General features: G+C 38.4%; 1 protein-coding gene across 1 annotated transcript in view; it reads left to right on the top strand.

Moving 5' to 3' along the window:
- RhoGAP1A (Rho GTPase activating protein at 1A) overlaps positions 1-21,024 on the top strand; it is a 594,034-nt gene that overhangs the window by 26,254 nt on the left and 546,756 nt on the right. Inside the window, exon 2 of the mRNA XM_067141809.2 lies at positions 18,439-18,613. Within this exon, the coding sequence (XP_066997910.2) occupies positions 18,439-18,613 (175 nt within the window). The remainder of the gene's footprint in view (positions 1-18,438; positions 18,614-21,024) is intronic.

Genomic DNA, 21,024 nt, shown 5'->3' with positions numbered 1-21,024 from the left:
CCAAATAGCCAAAAGTGCATTCTCACTTAGAAGCAGTGATGTTAGATAAGACTTTTTTTTGTGTGTGTGTGTGACATAGCATTGTAAATTGCAAACAGTTATATAGAATGAAGCTATAAATACTTTTTTTTTTCCATTTATATAAAACAGACAATTTGTCAACTTTTTGTCTTGTAATTGTTTTAATAGTCTTACAAACAATTTTGTATTCATTGGGATTGTAAATTTTTTCAAAAGAGTTGTAAACATTTTCTAATGAAAGAGATCTAAAAACAGTGGGTAGAGTAGAGGGCTGTGAGGGGAGTTGGGAGGCCCTGTAAAAAATGTTAAAAAATTGTTTGTATTTTAAAGAAATCGAGGCTAAGTGAGTTTATTAAAAACAGAATATGCATTTGTTGGCAAGAAATTACAAACCTGAAATCATCAAGGGTGTAATTCTTCCTAAAGAACTTAAAAAAAAAAACCTTCATAGCATTAGGTACTGGAATGTTGCTGATAGTTATACTGAATATACTGGAATTTTGAAAATGGAACTCGGTTGCATATATTTGTATAATTTGCTCATCAGTTTATTATTCTGTTGTATCTGAATCTGTCCTAAGAGTTTCAAGTAGATTGGTTCAAAATTGTGGCATGAAGAGCATTTTGAATCTTGAAAGCTGCTGGGAAAAAAATTAGAGTAAAGTGAGATTGAAATTTTAGAAATGAACAGTTATCCAGTACCTGAATATAGTAGACTTAAAACTCCCCAGCACCATATGTTGGACCCTCTGCTGCCTTATTCCTGGTTTCACTAGCAGTTTTTGAGAGTTTTAGTATCCTTCGGGCTGTTTCTAACCCTTATCTTATCTTGACATACATGTTTCTAACCCTTGTCGTCCAGACACTCCACTGTGATCAAGTTTACGCTTGTCCCTCATTACACTAATTTTCTGTCCTGAGCTGCTTACTTATCACCCCAAATACTATCTTTTAGTTTCTCACTTGCTTCACAACCCATGTTGAATTCAGCAGTTGCTGATGTTACAGCTATCCCCAGTTTTTTCTTTGACACAAACACTTCCTTGGGGCTCTTAGTTCAAATTACACTATGCAATGATTCATTGCCTTTCTGTGTTTAACCTACTATGCAGCGCTCTAAAACCTCATTCAAAGCAAGTCTTTGATACACAGGTATTATTTTACGTACTGCCTGTGGAGATAGCGTAGTCATCATGTTGCTACTGTCATGTTTTGGTGAATCTGTGAAAATTGAAACTAAAGATATTTATGAGAATAGTGACGATGTGAGGAAACGCCCACTTGCGCAGGGTCATTTAAATGGCAGCTAAGGGCTTTCAGTGGCTAATATTTAAATGAAATAATGTACAAATAGAGTGTGCAAGGTATAAACATAGTAAAAAAGGTAAAAAAGCAAAAACTCGTATTCACCAAATTTCACTGATACATTGCCTTAATCTATATAATAGGCTATAAAATAAGAGTTTTGTCTGTACCTTGCTCAGAATTTGAAAAGAATGGTATTTCTTTACCGGTCATATCCACAGTAACAAGGAAGTGCACTTTACTTTTCCATCATTTCTGTCTGTCTGTATGTACACGCATCACGAGAAAACGGCTGAAGAGAATTTAATAAAAATCGATATGTAAAGTCGGAAGATGAGCCACTACAATCTAAGCTATAAATCATTTTATTCATGCTGATTGAAATTGTAGTTCAGGGGAAGGCCTGAAATTTAATTCTCAAATATTTATATTATTAGTGGTTGTGTTGATAAACACTACATAACTAAAGTTATATAAAATTAAATTTCCGATCATTTATGTCTTGTACATTTTTACCGTACTGGCTATGATAACACAGATATTCATGAATTTGTATTTTTGTTGCTAAGTCCATATCAACACCGAGCCACGGGAAAATGGGTTAACAGAATTTAACGAAAATTGGTATATAGAGTTGGGGGATAAGAAATTACAGTCTATGCTATAAACAGTTTTATTCACCCTGGATGAAATTGTAGTTTATTGGAAGGCATCTACAATGTAATTTTTAAATGGCTGTTATTGGTCCTATCGAAACGTATTACATAACAAATGTTAGAGAATAAAATTTCCAATCATTTATGTTTTATTCAGTTTCACCGTACCGACTATGATAAGAGTGGTATTTCAGTGTCGGAAGAAAACTAAATGTGAAGGCCTACAATATGGAAGGTGGATAACATTGATCAACAATAACATTACATTGACCATTGTTTGTTGTGATGTTCTTTGTCTCTTATGCTGCCACTCAGCTCCGATAATGGGGTTACTGCTGTGTACCGAGTATAACAGCCTGACTGAATTTTGGCGGGAAATAGCTAGGGAGTTTGAAAACATTCTTCTTTAGCATGCAATTCTTCTGGTTCATACATTTCCTGATGCTGCTGGTACGTCACACTGGTTCATTATAGTATTCCAGGTATTCAGTCCCTACTCTGGCACGCTGTTTTGAGTGAGCAGTGTGCACCCTTAAGGCAGAGGCTCACTTAGTAGTAGTAGTATGACTTGGTCTAGAATTACAATTCTATTCCACATTATAGCACCACATTTAACTAAATAACTCGAAATTCAACCCTGAAAAGAGCTGGTTCTTAAGAAAAGGTTCTTCTTCCTCACTTTTATTAAACTCTAGCCTACATTCATTTTATTCCAGATTAACAGTGAAGAGGGGGTTTCTCCTCTGGCTTGGAGGGAAAAAAAAAAAAATTAACTCCAACTCAGATAGGTTTTTTCTGCCGCCAGTGTAGTGAATTGAGATTTTCCGACTCATCGGGTACTCCTAGGAAACAGATTAGGAAACGGGCATAGTTTTTGCCATGGGACTCTCCACTATTCGACCCCCCCCCCCCCCGCCCTGCCAAAAAAGACAAAGAGTGTTCATGGATCACGGCTGTCTGTGTCTTGGTCATTCCAGCTCTGGAATTTTGGACTTTTAGATCGGCTGCGTACTACTCTTCGTTAAAAGTGAGAAAATGTGTGATTTTTCATTTGATCGAGTATTTCATATGATAGCATTGCTTTTAATCGCGCCATTCCTGCTGACGTCTTTGTAATGACCTATGTTCATTTCAGTTGGGAAAACTACTAAGACAGTCTTTCTGAGGATGTCAAATGGCAGGTGGAGAGTGAGTGTCTGCCATTATAATGAAAACTCCCCAACCTGATTGTGAGTGATGGTAGGCAAGCAGGCCTACCATTACAATGAAAATTCCCTAACCCAGTCTTCATATGAGAAAAGACGTTTGGAGACTTCCTTGTCGCATTTCTAGGGTAACGTTAAGAGCTATGCAATTTAATACAATCTTTGCTCACAACGTCTACACTACTTAATCTGGAATTCTGTATACAATGTAGAATTCCATAGCAAAGTACGGGTACATCAGCTAGTAGTTAATAGTAATAATAATGTTAATAACAATAAGTTAAAATATTTTTTAAGTCTGATTGGCGCCAGGCTGAGTGGCGCAGTCGGTTGAGGCGCTGACCTGACCCCAACTTGGCAGGTTCGATCCTGGGTCAGTCCGGTGGTATTTGAAGGTGCTCAAATACGTCAGCCTTGTGTCTGTGATGATTTACTGGCATGTAAAAGAGCTCCTGCAAGACTAAATTCCTTCACCTCAGCGTTTTCGAAAAACTGTCAAAAAGAGTAGTTTGTGGGACGTGAAGGCAATAACATTAGGATTCTGAATTATATTGAATAAGGTGGAACCAGAATTATTTCCTTTCGAGGTTATTATAGAATATTGTAAACAAATAATGATCTGTCAGAATAGAGTATGTAAAAAAACAAAAAAACAAAAAAACAGTTTAAACTGTGACTAAATGAGAAAGACCCTTAGAAAATTTTAGTTACTTGGAATAATCCTCTAAAACTCCTTTGCACATTTGATCGGAGAAATCAACATAGAACTAATGACAGATTTTAAAATGTTGTTAACAAAGCCTTAGTATTACAATTTTTCATTGTTTTCATGAATGAATCAAGTCTGTTTACCACCATATGGTCATCTGATTTCCACTTAAATTTTATATTGTGAAGTTATTTACTCTTCAGAGGCACTGCCATACCGGTAACTGCATTACACCAGATCTCATGAAATCTTTAAAAGTAAACTGTAAACGTATATCCCGTACACTGCAAGCTTTATAGCGTTATTCAACTTACCGGACGAGTTGGCCGTGCGGTTAGGGGCGCACGACTGTGAGCTTGCATCCGGGAGATAGTGGGTTCGAGCCCCTCACCCGGCAGCCCTGAAGATGGTTTTCTGTGGTTTCCCATTTTCACACCAGACAAATGCTTGGGCTGTACCTTAAATAAGGCCACGGCCGCTTCCTTTCCACTCTTAGGCCTTTCCTGTCCCATCATCACCATAAGACCTATCTGTGTCAGTGCGACGTAAAACATATTGTAAAAACAACAAAAAAATTCAAGTTACAAAACCAGATCATGTACTTGTGATTTATTATAGTTTGGTATAGTGGAAGTCATTTGTTTTTAGGTTCGACTCCATTAATTTATAACTGTTGTGATTCACTCCACTATTCTTACCTATGTCCAGAGATGTTGTCTTTGACGGAACAGGTCACTTGCCCTTGCAGCTGGAGTGACTCGCAACATACAGAAGGAAGGTATTCTATTCTGATGTGTGTTCTTTCCTATTGTATTACTTTATTTAAAAGTATTGTGTTTTGCAATATGTCATCTCAGTACCTAGGATATGTCTGAAAAATACAAAATGTTTCTCATGTATGTCTAGCTACTATCATTCTCTGCATTCAGTACAACATATCCATTCACCCTGTATAGTTAATTAACACATTGAAGAGTGAGCAGGTGAAGTTAGATCATACACTGTGGATTGAACATTTTAGAGCGTTTTCACATTTGTATACAAAAATAACTGATAACCTTACTTGCAGTCACACATCTGTTTTGGATTCACTAACATTTGAGCTATGCATGCATAACTTGTCTTTCAAAATTGGAGCAAAACCACTAACTTGTATAAATCTATTTAAAAAATCTGTAGCTCGGCTGTGTGGCTCAGATGGTTTAGGAGCTGGCCTATTGACCTCATCTTGGCAGGTTCGATCCTGGCTCAGTCTGGTGGTATTTATAGGTGCTCCAGTATGTTAGCCTCGTGTTGGTAGATTTACAGGAACGTAAAAGAACTCTTGCGGGACTAAATTCTGGCACCTCGGCATCTCCGAAAACCGTAAAAGCAGTTAGTGGGGCCTTAAGCCAATATTATTATTGTTATTATTAAAAAATATTTCTACTCTCTATTTTTTTAAAAAAATTCTCAGTGCATATTGAAAACATGAAAAGTTATGTATTTACACACAAAATGCATATTAATCATTGAGAAATGAAAAAGTTACATTAATTATGGAATTTGGCTCTAGTCATCGGCCGCGTGAGACCATGAAACTATGAAGCTGCTTTGGTAGTACCAACTTATCTTAATAGATTTAGATTCCGATGATGTGTTGCTAGGTATTATTTTTTTAATGAAGTACGAGTACTGCGGAATCTGTTTGAGCACTCTACTAATGTTTGCAGTACGTTGAAGCGGATATATAAGCACTGGAAGTCAACGCCGTACAGTGTATTTCCCCTCAACCTCCACGGAACATTACCATCAACGTACAGCACTAGTCTTCAAAGCGTTTACAGTAGGTTTTTTTAAAATTTCGTGTGGCTATTTCTAGCTGAGTGCAGCCCTTGTAAGGCAGACCCTCCGATGAGGATGGGTGGCATCTCCCATATGTAGGTAACTGCATGTTATTGTGATGGAGGATAGTGTTATATGTGGGTTCGAGCCCCACTGTCGGCAGCCCTGAAGATGGTTTTCCGCGGTTTCCCATTTTTACACCAGGCAAATGCTGGGGCTGTACCTTAATTAAGGCCACGGCTGCTTCCTTCCACTTCCTAGGCCTTTCTTATCCCATCGTCGCCATAAGACCTATCTGTGTCGGTGCGACGTAAAACGAATAGCAAAAAAAAAAAAGTGTTATGTATGGTGTGTGAGTTGCAGGGATGTTGGGGACAGCACATACACCCAGCCCCCGGGCCATTGGAATTAACCAGTGAAGGTTAAAATCCCTGAGCCAGCCAGGAATCGAACCCGGGACCCTCTGTACGCTGACCACTCAGCCAATGAGTTCGGACTTAACATTATGTAATAACCCAATATCTTTATTGAGATCACAAACCATAGCAGGTTCTTGAGTATTAAATTTTGTCAACATTACTGGTATATCACCACAGGTTATGTCCAATGCCATGGCTAAATGGTTAGCGTGCTGGCCATTGGTCACAGGGGTCCCGGGTTCAATTCCCGGCAGGGCCGGGAATTTTAACCATCAGTGGTTAATTTCTCTGGCACAGGGGCTGGGTGTATGTGTTGTCTTCATCATCATTTCATCCTCTTCATGACCCGCAGGTCGCCTAAGGGCATCAAATCGAAAGATCTGCACCTGGCGAGCCGAGCATGTCCTCGAACACTCCCGGCACTAAAAGCTATACGCCATTTCATTTTCTTACCACAGGTTATAGCATTAAAATTAAGTCTCATCTTTAAATGTGCATCAAATGAATCTCCTTCATTATAAAAAAGTATCATTGTTGTACTGCTCATAGGTGTAGACTTAAATGCTATTGTGCACATATATATTGATATCAAATGCCTTTGAAATATCAAGGAAGGAAATTACAGTCTCCCTCATTCCTTTTAACATTTTCAGTTATAGCATCTAGTATTAAGAGCACAACCTGATTTTCCTGGAAGTAAATCTCTGAGATAATGTATTCATGTATATCTGGTCTAATCTGATGTGAAAATTAGATTTAATTGCCATGATGTTCACATTCTGTAATTCAAATCAGTTTTCTTGTAAGTTATTGTAGAATCAAACTTCCTTTTAGCCTCTTTTAAAATGAACAAGCGTAATTTTCCATCTGTTGATTGTAGTCTACATTGTCATTGAGGGTCCTGGAGGAGAAACTGATTGTACAAGACATTGATGGTGATGAATAAAAACAAGCAGTTGCTTTTTCTTGATTATTTGATGATTGTTGTTTTAAGGTTCCTGACATCTGTGTCATTGGCTTATAGTTTCAGGACATTTGCTTGATACTTCACAAATAAAATCTTTAGTAATTGCTGTTTCTACAGGCAGTTTAGAGTTCATATGAATAAAGTTTTTAGCAATTACTTTTAGTGACCAGCAATTGCTTGAAAATTCTCAAGGCAGGGAGATTGGAAGTGCTAGAAACTTTTAAGAACATTGCTGCTTTCATACATATTCACAACAGAAAAGCATATAAAATGCTCAATGCAAATAACTGCAAATAGTTATTTCAGGAAAATGCATAGACTGACTGAAGAAAAGCCTCTCTAGTGGTTATGATTGTTAAGGTGTCAGGTCTGTTACAGTCTAACAGTGTGGTTAACTAGTTTGAGTCCTATTCGTGAAAAACATTTTCACCATCAGAATGTTGTCTGGCAGGGTGGGAGAGGTGGTGTTATACAATTTATAATCACAAGATTGCGTGCCAAAATCCTGGATTCGATTCCAAATATGTCCACAGTATCGTATTCATGTGACACTGTGTATGGTGATACAGGCTATGTGTTATTCGACAGGATTAAGCTATGTGCCAACACCATTTTTCATCCTCTCCCTACCCCATTATCATGAGCCTCTCACTCCCAGACTTGCAGGTTGCCGGTGGGTGTCAGTCACAAAGACCTGCAGCAGGTGAGATCAACATGTCCGTGGACACTCCCGGCACTAAGGAGCCATACACTGAATAAATAACTGAACAGAACACTGAATGCCTAGTATGGTAATTCCTAGGTATAATAGAAGATGAGGGTGGCGGCACATTTTCTTCCAAGGGCAACATGAAAATAATTTTCAGTTGAAATGGGTGTTTCTCAGAGTGCAGTTAGTAACATTATCAAAGAATTTCCTGATAGAATATTGAGATGGATTAAATTTCCTTTTTCTGTAGAGAAATTTAACAATGCTCAGTAATATGGTTTCAGAGAAATGAGTTTCCATTCACCGTTGGCATGATTGATTGTACACATATGCTTATACCAGAAATGAAATCTCATGGTACGTCAATCAGTAAGGAATTTCAAAGCATATACTGTGTTTCAGGTGACTACAGAATTCTCTCTTCTCTTTGGTTCATCAGTACATAGTAAACTGGTATGATGCAGTTTCCATGCCACCCTATCCTGTGGTTTTTTATTTCTACATTACTACTATATCCTACATCTGCTCTAATCTGTTTGTTATATTCATATCTTGGACTACCCCTGCCATTTTTACCAACTACACTTGCCTCAAGAACTAAATGAACCAAGTCCTGGATATCTTAAGATGTATCCTATCATTCTATCCCTTCTGGTCAAATTTTGTCAAATTGTTCTGCCGGGCTGAGTGGCTCAGACGGTTAAGGTGCTGGCCTTCTGGCCCCAAAGTGGCAGGTTCGATCCTGGCTCAGTCCGGTGCTATGTGAAGGTGCTCAGATACGTCAGCCTCGTGTCGGTAGATTTACTGGCACGTAAAAGAACTCCCGCGGGACTAAATTCCGGCACCTCGGCATCTCCGAAGACCAAAAAGTAGTTAGTGGGATGTAAAACAAATAACATTATTATTATTATTACAAATTGTTCTGCTCTCACCAGTTCGATTCTTCAAACTCTTCGTACCAAAAAAGCTACTGGTCCTGACACCATAGGTCCTCTTTTCCTAAAAAATACTTCCAGCACCCTTTGCATCCCTCTCTCTAAGTTATTTAACAGATGTTTTGCCGTGGGCTATTTTCTTATTACCTAGAAACAGGCAAATATTGTTCCACTTCTCAAATCAGGCAACAAATTTCATGTTTCATCTTACCGAACAATTTCTATTCTCCCCACACTATCCTTTATCTTTGAAGAAATTATACACCAGCGTCTCCTCGCATTCACCTTGCCCTATATCTCAACCAAGCAGCATGGTTTTCTACCTGGGGAGTTAGGGATTGGAATAACTTACCAAGGGAGATGTTCAATAAATTTACTACTACTTATTCTTCTTCCTGGCCTCTTTTCCACTTTGCTGGGGTCGATACTTGGTGCGGATTTGGCCCAAATTTATGTTCGGATGCCCTTCCTCGTGTCAACCCAATGTGAAGGGGTGTATTCGCTATTATGTGTTTCTGTGGTGATTGCAGGGGCGTATTCTCATTGAATGCAAGGCATTCATTGCATGCGTTATAATAACGCAAAGAACTGTCTGAAGTACGATTTTAGGTTTTTCAAGTCAAATATTAACGATTTAATCTCTCAGAAGTTCAAAAGTTCCGCGCAACTGTACTAGTTCCGTTGCTTGACTACATGTGGTGCTGGTGTAGTCTCGCCATCTATTCCAATCAATCAATCAATACTGATCTCGATTTAGGGCAGTCGCCCAGGTGGCAGATTCCCTATCTCTTGTTTTCCTAGCGTTTTCTTAAATGATTTCAAAGAAATTGGAAATTTATTGAACATCTCCCTTGGTAAGTAATTCCAATCCCTAACTCCCCTTCCTATAAATGAATATTTGCCCCAGTTTGTCCTCTTGAATTCCAACTTTATCTTCATATTGTGATCTTTCCTAGTGACGAAGAGCAATTGGGTCAGAAATTTCTGTGAAGCGGTAGAGACTGCCTAGTAATTTCATAGCCTTGATTGTATATGTTTCTATGTGGGTCTTAAATTGTAATTTTGTATCGAATATTACAATTAGGTCACGCTGTTGCGTAACTACAGTGATGGGCTTGTCGAGTAGGTAATATGAATGGAGGATGCTAAAAGGTTTGTTTTTTCCACCTATTCAATACATATAAATTTTATAAATTAGGAATTTATTATTGATTCCACATGAGACATGTTTCGCCCTTCATTGAGGGCATCATCAGTCAAAATGTCACCTCAAGGTAAAAAATCAGGTAACTGGTTAGTAGTTGACATGTACAAATTAATACATATTATTAACACACATACAAAAATTAAGTATGGGAAATAGTTGTACAAAAGTGATGGTTGAACATATAGGTTTATAGATGAAAAGTCAGCACCAATGCCTAAAATTAACATAGTAGAGTTTGGCAGTGGTGTCTGGAGAAACAGTTGACGCAGTCATAGGAAAATAAAAAGTTTAAAAATATTTACATTATAACACTTAAGGGAGAAAGGGTGTAGTGTTCGGCGTCAATGTTTGTAACCAAAAATTAATGTCAAAGGTTGGTAACTATACAGTATTTACATTGTTCATTTGAACAGTTGAGATAAAGTTTTAAAAATATTTACATTATAACATTCAGCATAAATGTTTGTAATAAAAACTAATGTCAATGGTTGGTAACTATATAGTAATAACATTATCTAATTGAATTGTTGAGAATTTACAATTATATACATAATTACACAAGAGCAGCTGGTGCGCCAGGATAAAAAATTTTAGTACCAAGTGCGTCCTGATGTTTTAGAGGTTGGAAGAAGGAATTAGCATTGACATTTCAGAAATATGTAGAGCAGTTTATTTTAGTTAAAATCACCGGGGGTAGGGAAATATTTCATAGCCAAATGAGGTTTTATGGGCATCAAGCTGAAAGTTTTCCAGTTGCAGCGCCGAGATTGGTACGGAGACTGGTCAGTGTGGATGGAGATTCATGGGTATTCCGTGCGTTTGAACGGCAACAATGGTGACAGTTATTAGTGGGTAATTGCTAATTAGGAAAATGTTGCGGGTAGAAACTTTCGCTTATTCTTTTAGTTGACTTCTGTAGCATCGAATGTGATGTGAAGACATTGGTGTGAAATGCCGGTGAGACAAATTGATATTGATCCGTGGAATAAAGTAAGGCGGACTTCGGGATGAAGTTATTGTTCTTTACTGGTCTGGTGAGATAGAATAGAGTTGCTTGTGATGTGGACTGCTGTGGAGAGATTAGAAAGTATACGGCAACTGCAGAGTCAGAGCGTTAAAGCTGGGGTGAGGCATCTTCTCATTCTGACTGCGAAGAGGAGCCGTAGTGGCACGCCATATTTGTGCCGATGTGCGCTGGGTTCCGGTGTGTTGTTGAAAGTTGTATTGTATGAAGTGGAAGTTATCTGTAATTGAGATGTTAATAGTATTAGTTGGTGTGTAAGAAAGGTTTATGGTAAGTAATGAAGAGTGAATGTTATGTTACATACCTGATGTGTCGCTGAGAGGTAATTGTTGATGGGTATTGGTGGACTATGAAGGAGGCTCAGTCGATAAATTTACGTAGTGTTATGGTCATGTGGCTGCATTTTTTTGGATTGGGGATAAGTTTCCAAGTACAGCACCAGTTCGAGAGGGCATTAAGTGGGGACTGTAGCAGAACTGCATCTGCTGGATTCCTGATCTCCCTTAATATCTTGCAGTCGTCAGCAAAAAGTAGGGTATTCGCTGTTTCATTGAGTTCGGACGGCAGATAGTTCATAAAGAAGGAAAACAGTAAGGGGTCGAGAGCACTACCTTGTGGGACACTGGAGGTGACTGGTAACCATGAGCATGAAGTGCCTGATATTACCACTCTGCCAACGGTTATGTATGAAGCCAGCAAGAACGGTCAGAAGACTGCCATGTATATTAAATCATTTGGAGAGTTTATGGAGCAACAGAGTATGGTCTACAGAATTGAAAGTTTTGAAATGTCTACGTAGCAGATATCGAGCTGTGATTTAGCTGCAATGGCATGTGATGCAAAGCTATGCAGAGTGCCCAGGTTTGTTAGAATACCCCAATAAATTAAACAAAGCATGTCAGAGTGTCAAGGACTTTTATGCAGTGAATGTAGCAACTGTCACAAGTGAAGCTGTCAATGTGTTGAGTGACAATTCCGGTTCCGGTAAGGAAAACTTTTCTTGGTGTGGTAGTTATGCTTGATAGGGTTCTGTTTGAAACTGTACCTACGGGAGGGAGCGGATGGTTTTGTAAGGGAGGGGAGAAGTTGGAGAAGAAATACCTGTTGAACAGTTCATTGTGATCGGTGCCGTCTGCTGTTGCATTGTTGTGGTTCACGCTGACAGGAATCCACTCTGTCCTTCTGTGTGTTGATGAGACTCCAGTAGCGCTTGGGATTGCTGCAGACATTTTCAGTGACAGTGTCTACGTGTGTTTTGTAGTCTCTTCTGACCATAAACTTACGTTGTCTAAGATTGAACTAAGGAAACTCAGTGGTGAAGCAAAGACTGGTTAGGTTTCTGGAGCCAGTTCAGTAGGATTCGTGATGATACCGGACACAGAAAGGGAAGATAAATTCCAGTACCTAATTCAAGCTACTACTGAAGGCAGTAGGGCAAGAGACGTCGTAAATAGCTTCCCCCATACAGCTGATAATTACGAGAAAGCAATTCAGTGTTGACAGGGTAGGTTCGGAAGAGAAGAATTCTTGGTGGAGTTTTATGTTCGTGAAATGTTAGGATTAGTTATTCAGAATTTCACAGCGTGTCAGAAACTCACTCCCTTGCAACTCTATGATCGATTAGAGTCGCATCTTAGGTCACTGGATTCATTGGGCGTAACCAAAGGTCCAAATGTCATGCTCAAAGTCAGAAAACTTGTCAGTGCAGAGCACCAAGTTTGTTTTGCTCATGGCAATCACTTAGCCGTTTGCAATTTACTTTATAAAGAAAGTGTACCCTGTATACCGGCTTCAGAAAATGAGTCCTCTGAGCTCCACGATGTAGACTCAGATGATGATGATGATGATGATGATGACAAAGATCTTGAATTAGGATTAGACCTTGAAGAAAGAGAAAATTGCCCGGATTTGACAAATGACCAGAACATCAAGGATGCCATAAAAAGAGCTTGCAAGGTGGTTCTTATTTTCAAAAGAGCGTCCATGAAGAATGATACCATTCTTCAAAAATATGTGAATATACAGCATGCCAAGGAGGCAAGTTTACTGCTTGATTGCAAAACCAGATAGAACAGCCTCTACACTATGTTCGAGCATTTTGCCTTCTTGAAATTTAGCTTCAAAAAGGTGCTTATAGATTTGAACAATCCAGAGCAGTTGGAAGAGTCCGATTTTGATCTCATCGATGAAATCATTAAAGTCTTGGCTCCAGTCAAATTAACTGTAGAAGCACTCTGTCGCACTGATGCAATTTATGCACAGCTGATGCTGCCCTTAAGTTTCTTTTTAAGCAGTTAAATGAAAATAGCTCCGAGTTGGCTTCTGAATTCAAGATACATTTACAAAAGTGCATGAAAGATCGCCGATGAAATGAGTTGAGTGGCGTATTATGCTACCTACAAAATCCTCAAAGTGACAATGTGGCGTTGGCGTTCGATGATGAAATAAAGCATACCTTTTCAAGTCTGAGCAAAGTCCTGATTATAAACCAGATTGTTGCTTTCATTGAGATATTGGTTAAAAAAAAAAAATGATGAAGCGGAAGATCAAAATAAGCAAGTTGAGCCTACAAATACAGAAAAAAGTGATTTGACGCTCAAAGAAAAGCTTGGTGGCGGATTTTAACGAAGGTATTGTGAGGGTGTGGGTTAGGGAAGTCTTTCCACAGGCACCAAATTCTCTCCTTATTAAATAGTATCAGTCTCCTGAAAGTACCATAAGACCTAAGGTTGACAATACGGATTAAAAGTGAATTTCTTTTCTTGTAATGGAGGTATATGAAGTGAATACTTCTTATGTGCTTAATTCCCCAACTGATATTGAAGCGATTGGTGGTACCTCTATGTGCTTGTGACAAGAACATTTCTTTGTGGCAAGAGATGAGAGTTCTTACCATGGACTTGCTGAAGGATCATAAATAAACTTGCATCAGGACAGTGGTCTCATAAAGAATGTCCTGCCCCCCCCCCCCCAAAAAAAAAAAAAAAAAAAAAAAAAACAGGAAAGAAACCAAGGGACAAGTATTCAAGCCTCTTATTAATTTCAAAGGAAGGAGGACGGAAAAGCTAAACTGTAGTTTTGCCTGTGCACCAAGCTGATCTACATCGAATTCAATCTTGTGTAAAGTGATATTGTTCCCAGCTTGCTGCTATAAAATGGGTTATCTGTGAACCGAAATATGTGAGGAAGCTCTATTCTCTCTTATGAGTTTTTATTACCAGTTAGTATGGATTATTTGAATTATTTGGTGATAAGTAATTCTTCATGATTTGAAGTGGCACTATTAATACGTATACTATAAATTCTGTAACTTGCTTTATTCATTTGTCCTCTCATAATAAACCAGCTTTAGAAACCATTTCTAATAATTATTTTTTTTTGCTAGTGGCTTTACGTCGCACCGACACAGATAGGTCTTATGGTGACGATGGGAGAGGAAAGGCTTAGGAGTTGGAAGGAAGTAGCTGTGGCCTTAATTAAGGTACAGTCCTAGCATTTGCTTGGTGTGAAAATGCAAAGCCACAGAAAACCATATTCAGGGCTGCCGACAGTGAGGATTTGAACCCCCCATCTCCCGGATGCAAGCTCACACCCGCGTGCCTCTAACCGCATGGCCAACTCGCCCGGTAATAATATTATTAGGGCATCCAAATCAATTTTTTTTTTACTAACATGCTAAACATATTTCTTTTGAGAAATTGTGCATATTTTAGCTTTTAAATACAGTCAGGAAATGTTTCAAAGCGTACAACATAATTGTAGCTGATAAGAAGAGTAATTTTTACATAAGGTATCCCAAACCACCATATTTTAAAGAGAGAGAGAGGGTCTGGGGTGTGAAGCATCCTGTACCTGTCCCTATTATTTTCGTTCCAAAATTTGGTGTATGTACTGTAAGAAAACATGGCAACGGATGAATCAGAAACAGGAGGAGGAGCGGCGGCAGCAGCATAAGAAGAAGAAGAAGAAGAAGATTCAGATTCAGAAACACACCAAGAGAAGAACGTGATGTAGCATGTAGGACTTGTATGAAGAAAGGATGGAAGGAAACCCCATGGTGGAATGATAGGACAAATGATATAGTGCAGATGGAGAACATTTGGACAGTAAGCACATTAAACCTTAAAACTATGTCCCATGGGATCCTAAAAACTATTACTCTAGGTGCTCTAAAAGAAAGGAGGGGTGGGGTGGTAGAGGAGGTTGGGGGGGCTAATGTAATATGTGTGAATAATACTTAAATTACAATTCGCATCTGCAACTAATATACATATTTAAAATACTTAAAAGCGTCCAAAAGCGTCTATGGTGATATTCTTTTCGTAATAACACTAGGTGGCATGAATAAAAAGTCAATGTTTGTAACAGTCTTCACGCATTTGTGAGAAGGATACTTAAATTAAAATTCGCGTCTACATGATGTTAAAAAACTTATTTACTAATAAACATATTTGAAAAATATCTTCAAGCGTCTATGGTGAGGCACTTTTTAAAAATACTTGTGCTTGAATAAAAGGTCTGTGTACAGTATATTCCAGTCTTCGGGTATTTGTTGTTTGTGTTTAGTATTGAGTATCTTCCATAAATGTTACTCTTTAGGTCAGGGCCTCTCAAACATCCAAAATCTCACGCGTGCAAATCAAGGCGCAAGAGCTCCGTGCACTGTGCATCGGTGCCGCTCGGCTTGGTTCGGACCAACGCTTCATCTCTGGGCTACTCGGCTCAGCTCGGCTCTACTCGGCGCAACTTAGCTCGGATTTGGAGCGCTACGAAGCAAGTGCGGAAGAGGAAGACAGGGGGAGCGAGCGAGACAGGCGTGAGGAAGGAGAGAGTAAGCGCTATTGCTCCAAATAGAGGAGTGGGGGGGGTCTGCACTCTAGTCGAGCAAGCGAAGTCGTCTTTTGCACCGTGCACAGTGCATGCACCAAGCGCATGCAGCCTGAGAGGCCCTGCTTTGGGTTATGGTAAAAGGCCGTGTTGACTGACATGCAAATATTGGTCTTTAGATTGTGGTAAAAGGATGTGTTGACTGTTTGACTTGCAAGAGTCCTATGATAGCTTCTCTGTTATATAAAATGGCGGTCTTCTGATTAGGGCAGCTTGCCTCATGATCTTATCTGGAAAGATGTTTATTCCGCGCTGCCTTGGGGATCTGTCATTGTGCACGACCTAGTGTAGTAGCGACGTGACACTGTACATAAACTCTTTATTCAAGCCCAAGTGTTTTTAAAAAGTGCCTCACCATAGACGCTTGAAGATATTTTTCAAATATGTTTATTAGTAAATAAGTTTTTTAACATCATGTAGACGCGAATTTTAATTTAAGTATCCTTCTCACAAATGCGTGAAGACTGTTGCAAACATTGACTTTTTATTCATGCCACCTAGTGTTATTACGAAAAGAATATCACCATAGACGCTTTTAAGTATTTTAAATATGTATATTAGTTGCAGATGCGAATTGTAATTTAAGTATTATTCACACATATTACATTAGCCCCCCCAACCTCCTCTACCACCCCACCCCTCCTTTCTTTTAGAGCACCTAGAGCAATAGTTTTTAGGATCCCATGGGACATAGTTTTAAGGTTTAATGTGCTTACTGTCCAAATGTTTTCATCTAAGCTATCTATATACAGCTGAAGATGACCACTAAGTGGTCAAAACATGTTCTGTGTGTGCTAATGTATTTTTAATTTTGCCCAAGGCAAAAAAATAAAGTATCGATTAGGTGGTTTTTAAAATTAATTTGTTGATTGCACTCATCGATACGGTCATGATATGGCTTGCAATGGATACAGTTCTTCATTAATTCCAGGACCCAAAAATTCAATGCTTCAAGAAAAGACTCCAATATCCTGATAATTTTGTGTAAATTTGTACATCATTGATAACCTCCTCCCCTTCCCCTCTCATCTCTTTCCGTATCCCTTCCTTTCTCTCGCCTCTTTCTCCCCGCACCTCCTTCACAATACTTCGTTTGAACCTCACCCACTCCACTCCTCATTCATGCTTCATTTCCAGCTCCGCTCAGCTTCTTACAACACGAAGTAATTCCCATGTGGCATATTTCATTTACGTATATTTTCCCTGCTAACTTTAACTCTTTCAATCTTAGCTGTCATTTATTCAATGTCAACTGTACGGTCTGCATTGAACTGCGAAATCCAACCACCTTTATTTACTATTATGTATTAAGCCTCCACGTGCAACAATCATCATCCTTCAAGATTCTAAAAACAGAAGAGACTTTCTAACATCATGCTTCGCATCCATGTTTACTGAATTTATGAACATCTTGAGAAGACAGCGTGACTTCGGATCATTTGATCTTTGAATGGAAAGAAACATCTTTAAAGAGCCAGCCTATATTGATATCCTTGACCAGCAATTTAAGGATCTCTTTCTTAAACAACTTTTATATACGGCACACTGGTTTTTTTTATGAATCTCCATCATAGAGCTATTTTTTAACGTAGTGCAGTGCATCTCTCGAATTCTTATCTTAATATCTTATGTGGTATGTAAATTTTTAAGACCTTTGGTGTCTTTACATTGTTCAATTTCTTCGATATATTTGTGTTTGATTTGCTTTAGGCTGATGATGACCTACTGTTAGGTGGAAACTAGTCCCTGAACGTATATGTAATTTAAAACATTGTACAATTTGTATTGAAAAGGTGGACCTGAATAATATATTATTTAAATACTATCATAAAGCTAGTACCACTCAGTATACTAAAAATCATTGTGTTACGGTATTAGAAGTATTCAAGTTATCTGTGAATTTCTGTGTGATTGCACTGTAATTATTATTTTCCTCTACTGGTAATGAAATATTTCTAGTTATGTTTCGTCACTCTTCTGTGAATTGCCATGTGACTCTGTTGCAGTTTTTATGTTGCACTACTTGTTGTGGCATATCTTAAGTGTGTGGTTTCATATGTGATGAGACACCTGCATTGAATGTGATGGGTGATAGTGTCTAACTTCTCTTCGTGCACAAACGACTATGACCTCAGTAAAGGTCACTTCTGCATCATTTAGGAATGCAGAATATTTTGGAAAAATAAGTAAAATGAAATGTCCATTATGTCATTCCTGACATTCTCAGGCCTACCCTGACGTAGGGTTTCGTCCTTGAGTCTGTGTTCCTGTTTGAAAGTTGTTGCACATGGCAACTTCAGTTTCTGCACAATATTTTAAATTTTCCAATATCCTTTGTTTAAAGCTGCTCAATCTGAAATTTTGGGCATGAGTACTAAATCAACTTTGTTGCACAGCCTGACAGTACAGTTCAACTCTTTCTGTTCTGTGTGGCATAAAGACTGTATCAGGAATGTTGGGAATATTTGTGGCTTATGGTTGAAGTCATTTCTCCAGATGATGGTATTATTAAATGAAGTTATCAAGTTTAAGTAATTTTTTACATTTTTTATTGATATGTTGTTTTGCAGGTGGTAATAGCAGTACAATGACCAGTGGCACTGATACAGATACGGAGCTGGCAGTGATGACTCTTCCTAGCAACAGTCCTCTCTCACAGTCACACTTAGAACTGCAGGGCTCTACACCAGTCCCTGTGTCTCCAGACAAGCAGTCCAACTACGTCAATATAGACTACTTTCTTAAGTAAGTTACGCATCTATCTATACATATTATAAAATAAAGGTGCCGGTAGATGTCTATCTGTGTTAGCGCTGGCTAATCTGGAGAGCCACAGGACAGACTTTGATACAGTTTTCACCATTGTATAGAGCAGCGGTTCTTTCGACACCTTTTGCACTCTGTCCCTGCTAATCATATATTAGCTGCGCCCTCATAGAAGTTACGATCTTATAAGTCGGGTATATGTTAGTTCTTGGATTTCTTTCTTTGTGGGTTACTACTTGATGTACACGAATGAAGTTCAGTAAAATTAAAAATATACAGTATAACCCTGATTTTACATGACTTCGATTTAGCGTAAACCTGCATTTAACGGAAGAAATTTTCAGTCTCGAAAATTATTCCATAAGAGCAATGCAATTTTATATTCGATTTAACATAATTCACAGTTGAGTAGAACTCACATTTAACGTTAAGGAAATGTTAAAATTCTCAAATAATTATTTCTATTTGTTTTGGTTATGGGGCATTAAGAACCTATGAAAAAAGACTGTCATAAACTTGCTAAGGATGATTCAAGGCAGAAGAGGAATTTAGAGCGCGGGCACTTAGGGCTAAAGTGAGAAGTCGGACTCTGATACACATCCGATCCCAGCCGCTGTAGTAGAAGAGAACACCCATTTTAATGAAAATGTTGTTGTAACCTTCGAAAATTCCTATATTAATCTGTGCAATATCCTTCGGTTACAATGATAACCCTTTTACTGATTCATCCGTTATTATGGGCAAATTCGGGTGTGTTATTTTTTATCCGTTATCAATATTCATACCCTCGGCTCTAGCGTTTATATTGCACGTGATCGATCATCTTCCATATCGATTCCTCGTTATGCGCGAGCAAGTCGATCATGAGTGAGTCTGGCGTATCTGGTATCCTCCCTCACAACTCCGACTGGTGTAAACAAACATCCGGAGGATATGTTTTTGCAATAAGTGCAATGACAGCAGTTGTTAACTCCTTAGAAATAAAGGCTGAAGTAAACGATTGCTTAATTTCAATAATTACTGAAATAAAATAAGAATGTGATACTTCTCCTTCTCAAGATACAGCGGTTTGCATATTAACTAATTTCAGAGGTTAGGTTATGTACTTTTGCATCTTGTTAAATTTCACGAAGGCTGTTCCCATGTAAATTTATAGTGAAAATGTTATGATTTTTCTACAGAGAACTTGAAACATGTTTTCATAATACATGCTCAGTAAACCTAGGTTAGGTGACGCCATTTGAAGTAAGAAAAGGGAAATGTTTGCTACAAGCCTTTGGAGTGATGCTATTACAGTATTTGAGAATGAAACGGAATATGCATGTTCAGACTGTTGGAATTGGAAAGTACATGCTAATGAGTAAGCCGCTGCATGGAAAACATGCACGAAAATGTTTAAACAAACCAAATTCTGTTTCATTCTGATTTTAATGTGATTTTGGTATCTTTTCCGACTTTTATGGAAAATCATGTATAACGTTACAAGAACAACCTTAAACAGAAGTGGTGTTGCGTTCACCGACAAAAATTTGTCAAATGAAGGTCAAACCGTAACTACAGTACAGTATGTAGGGTAGATATCTCCTTGTTTTATTGCTGTCACTGTGTAAATAATGTATGATGGCACAATTTATGTTTAATAAAGGCAAAGGTTTCTGGTAAAGGTGTGCTTTCTACTGAAACCTCGATTTAAGGTAAGCCCCCATTTAAGGAGAAGTGGTGCACCAATAACGGACAAAAATATAATTTTTTAAATTTTTTATTTACAGATTTTAGTTATTTGAAGTATTGTAAATAAGATTTCACTAGTTATATCGATGAAAAGTCATTTCTAACGACTCATATCGCACTTAAATGTCAAGTTGACACTTGAGGTTACACCCAGGTATTCGACAAGGTACGCATATTTTTAAAATAAAGTCCGCAATTTCAAACTTCATGTTATAGCAGTGCGATCTGGTGGCATATCTTTGTTTCTACAATGCGTAGCAACCATTTCTGCTCGTCAGTTGTTTGTTTGGCCATGTTCGGAGTTGTTTACTGAAACCACGTGTGAGATTGTTTTGGTAGTGAATCAAACATACTTTTAGAATGCCTCATTCTAATAGAATTTTTATGAAATGTACTGGAATAGCTGGAAGGAAAGGACGTGGGCCAGCATATGAAATAGTTGGTAATCAGGAGGCCGGTAGTGAAAATGATGCAGTTTTGACATACAATGAGGGGTATGCAGGCCGATTGAGGGTTCTGAGGGCTTTTAGGCATTGGACCGAGGGCTGCTATGCAAGATAGCTGCTATATACTCTATTCGTATAGACCTAACTGGAGAGCTATCTCACTAGAACTTTAAGTGTAATAACCTTTTATATGCATTCGGCTACGAGCATTCT

Source organism: Anabrus simplex, chromosome 2, assembly GCF_040414725.1.
Source record: "Anabrus simplex isolate iqAnaSimp1 chromosome 2, ASM4041472v1, whole genome shotgun sequence".
NCBI classification, from domain to species: domain Eukaryota; kingdom Metazoa; phylum Arthropoda; class Insecta; order Orthoptera; family Tettigoniidae; genus Anabrus; species Anabrus simplex.
This window is presented reverse-complemented; position numbering and strand designations above follow the sequence as displayed.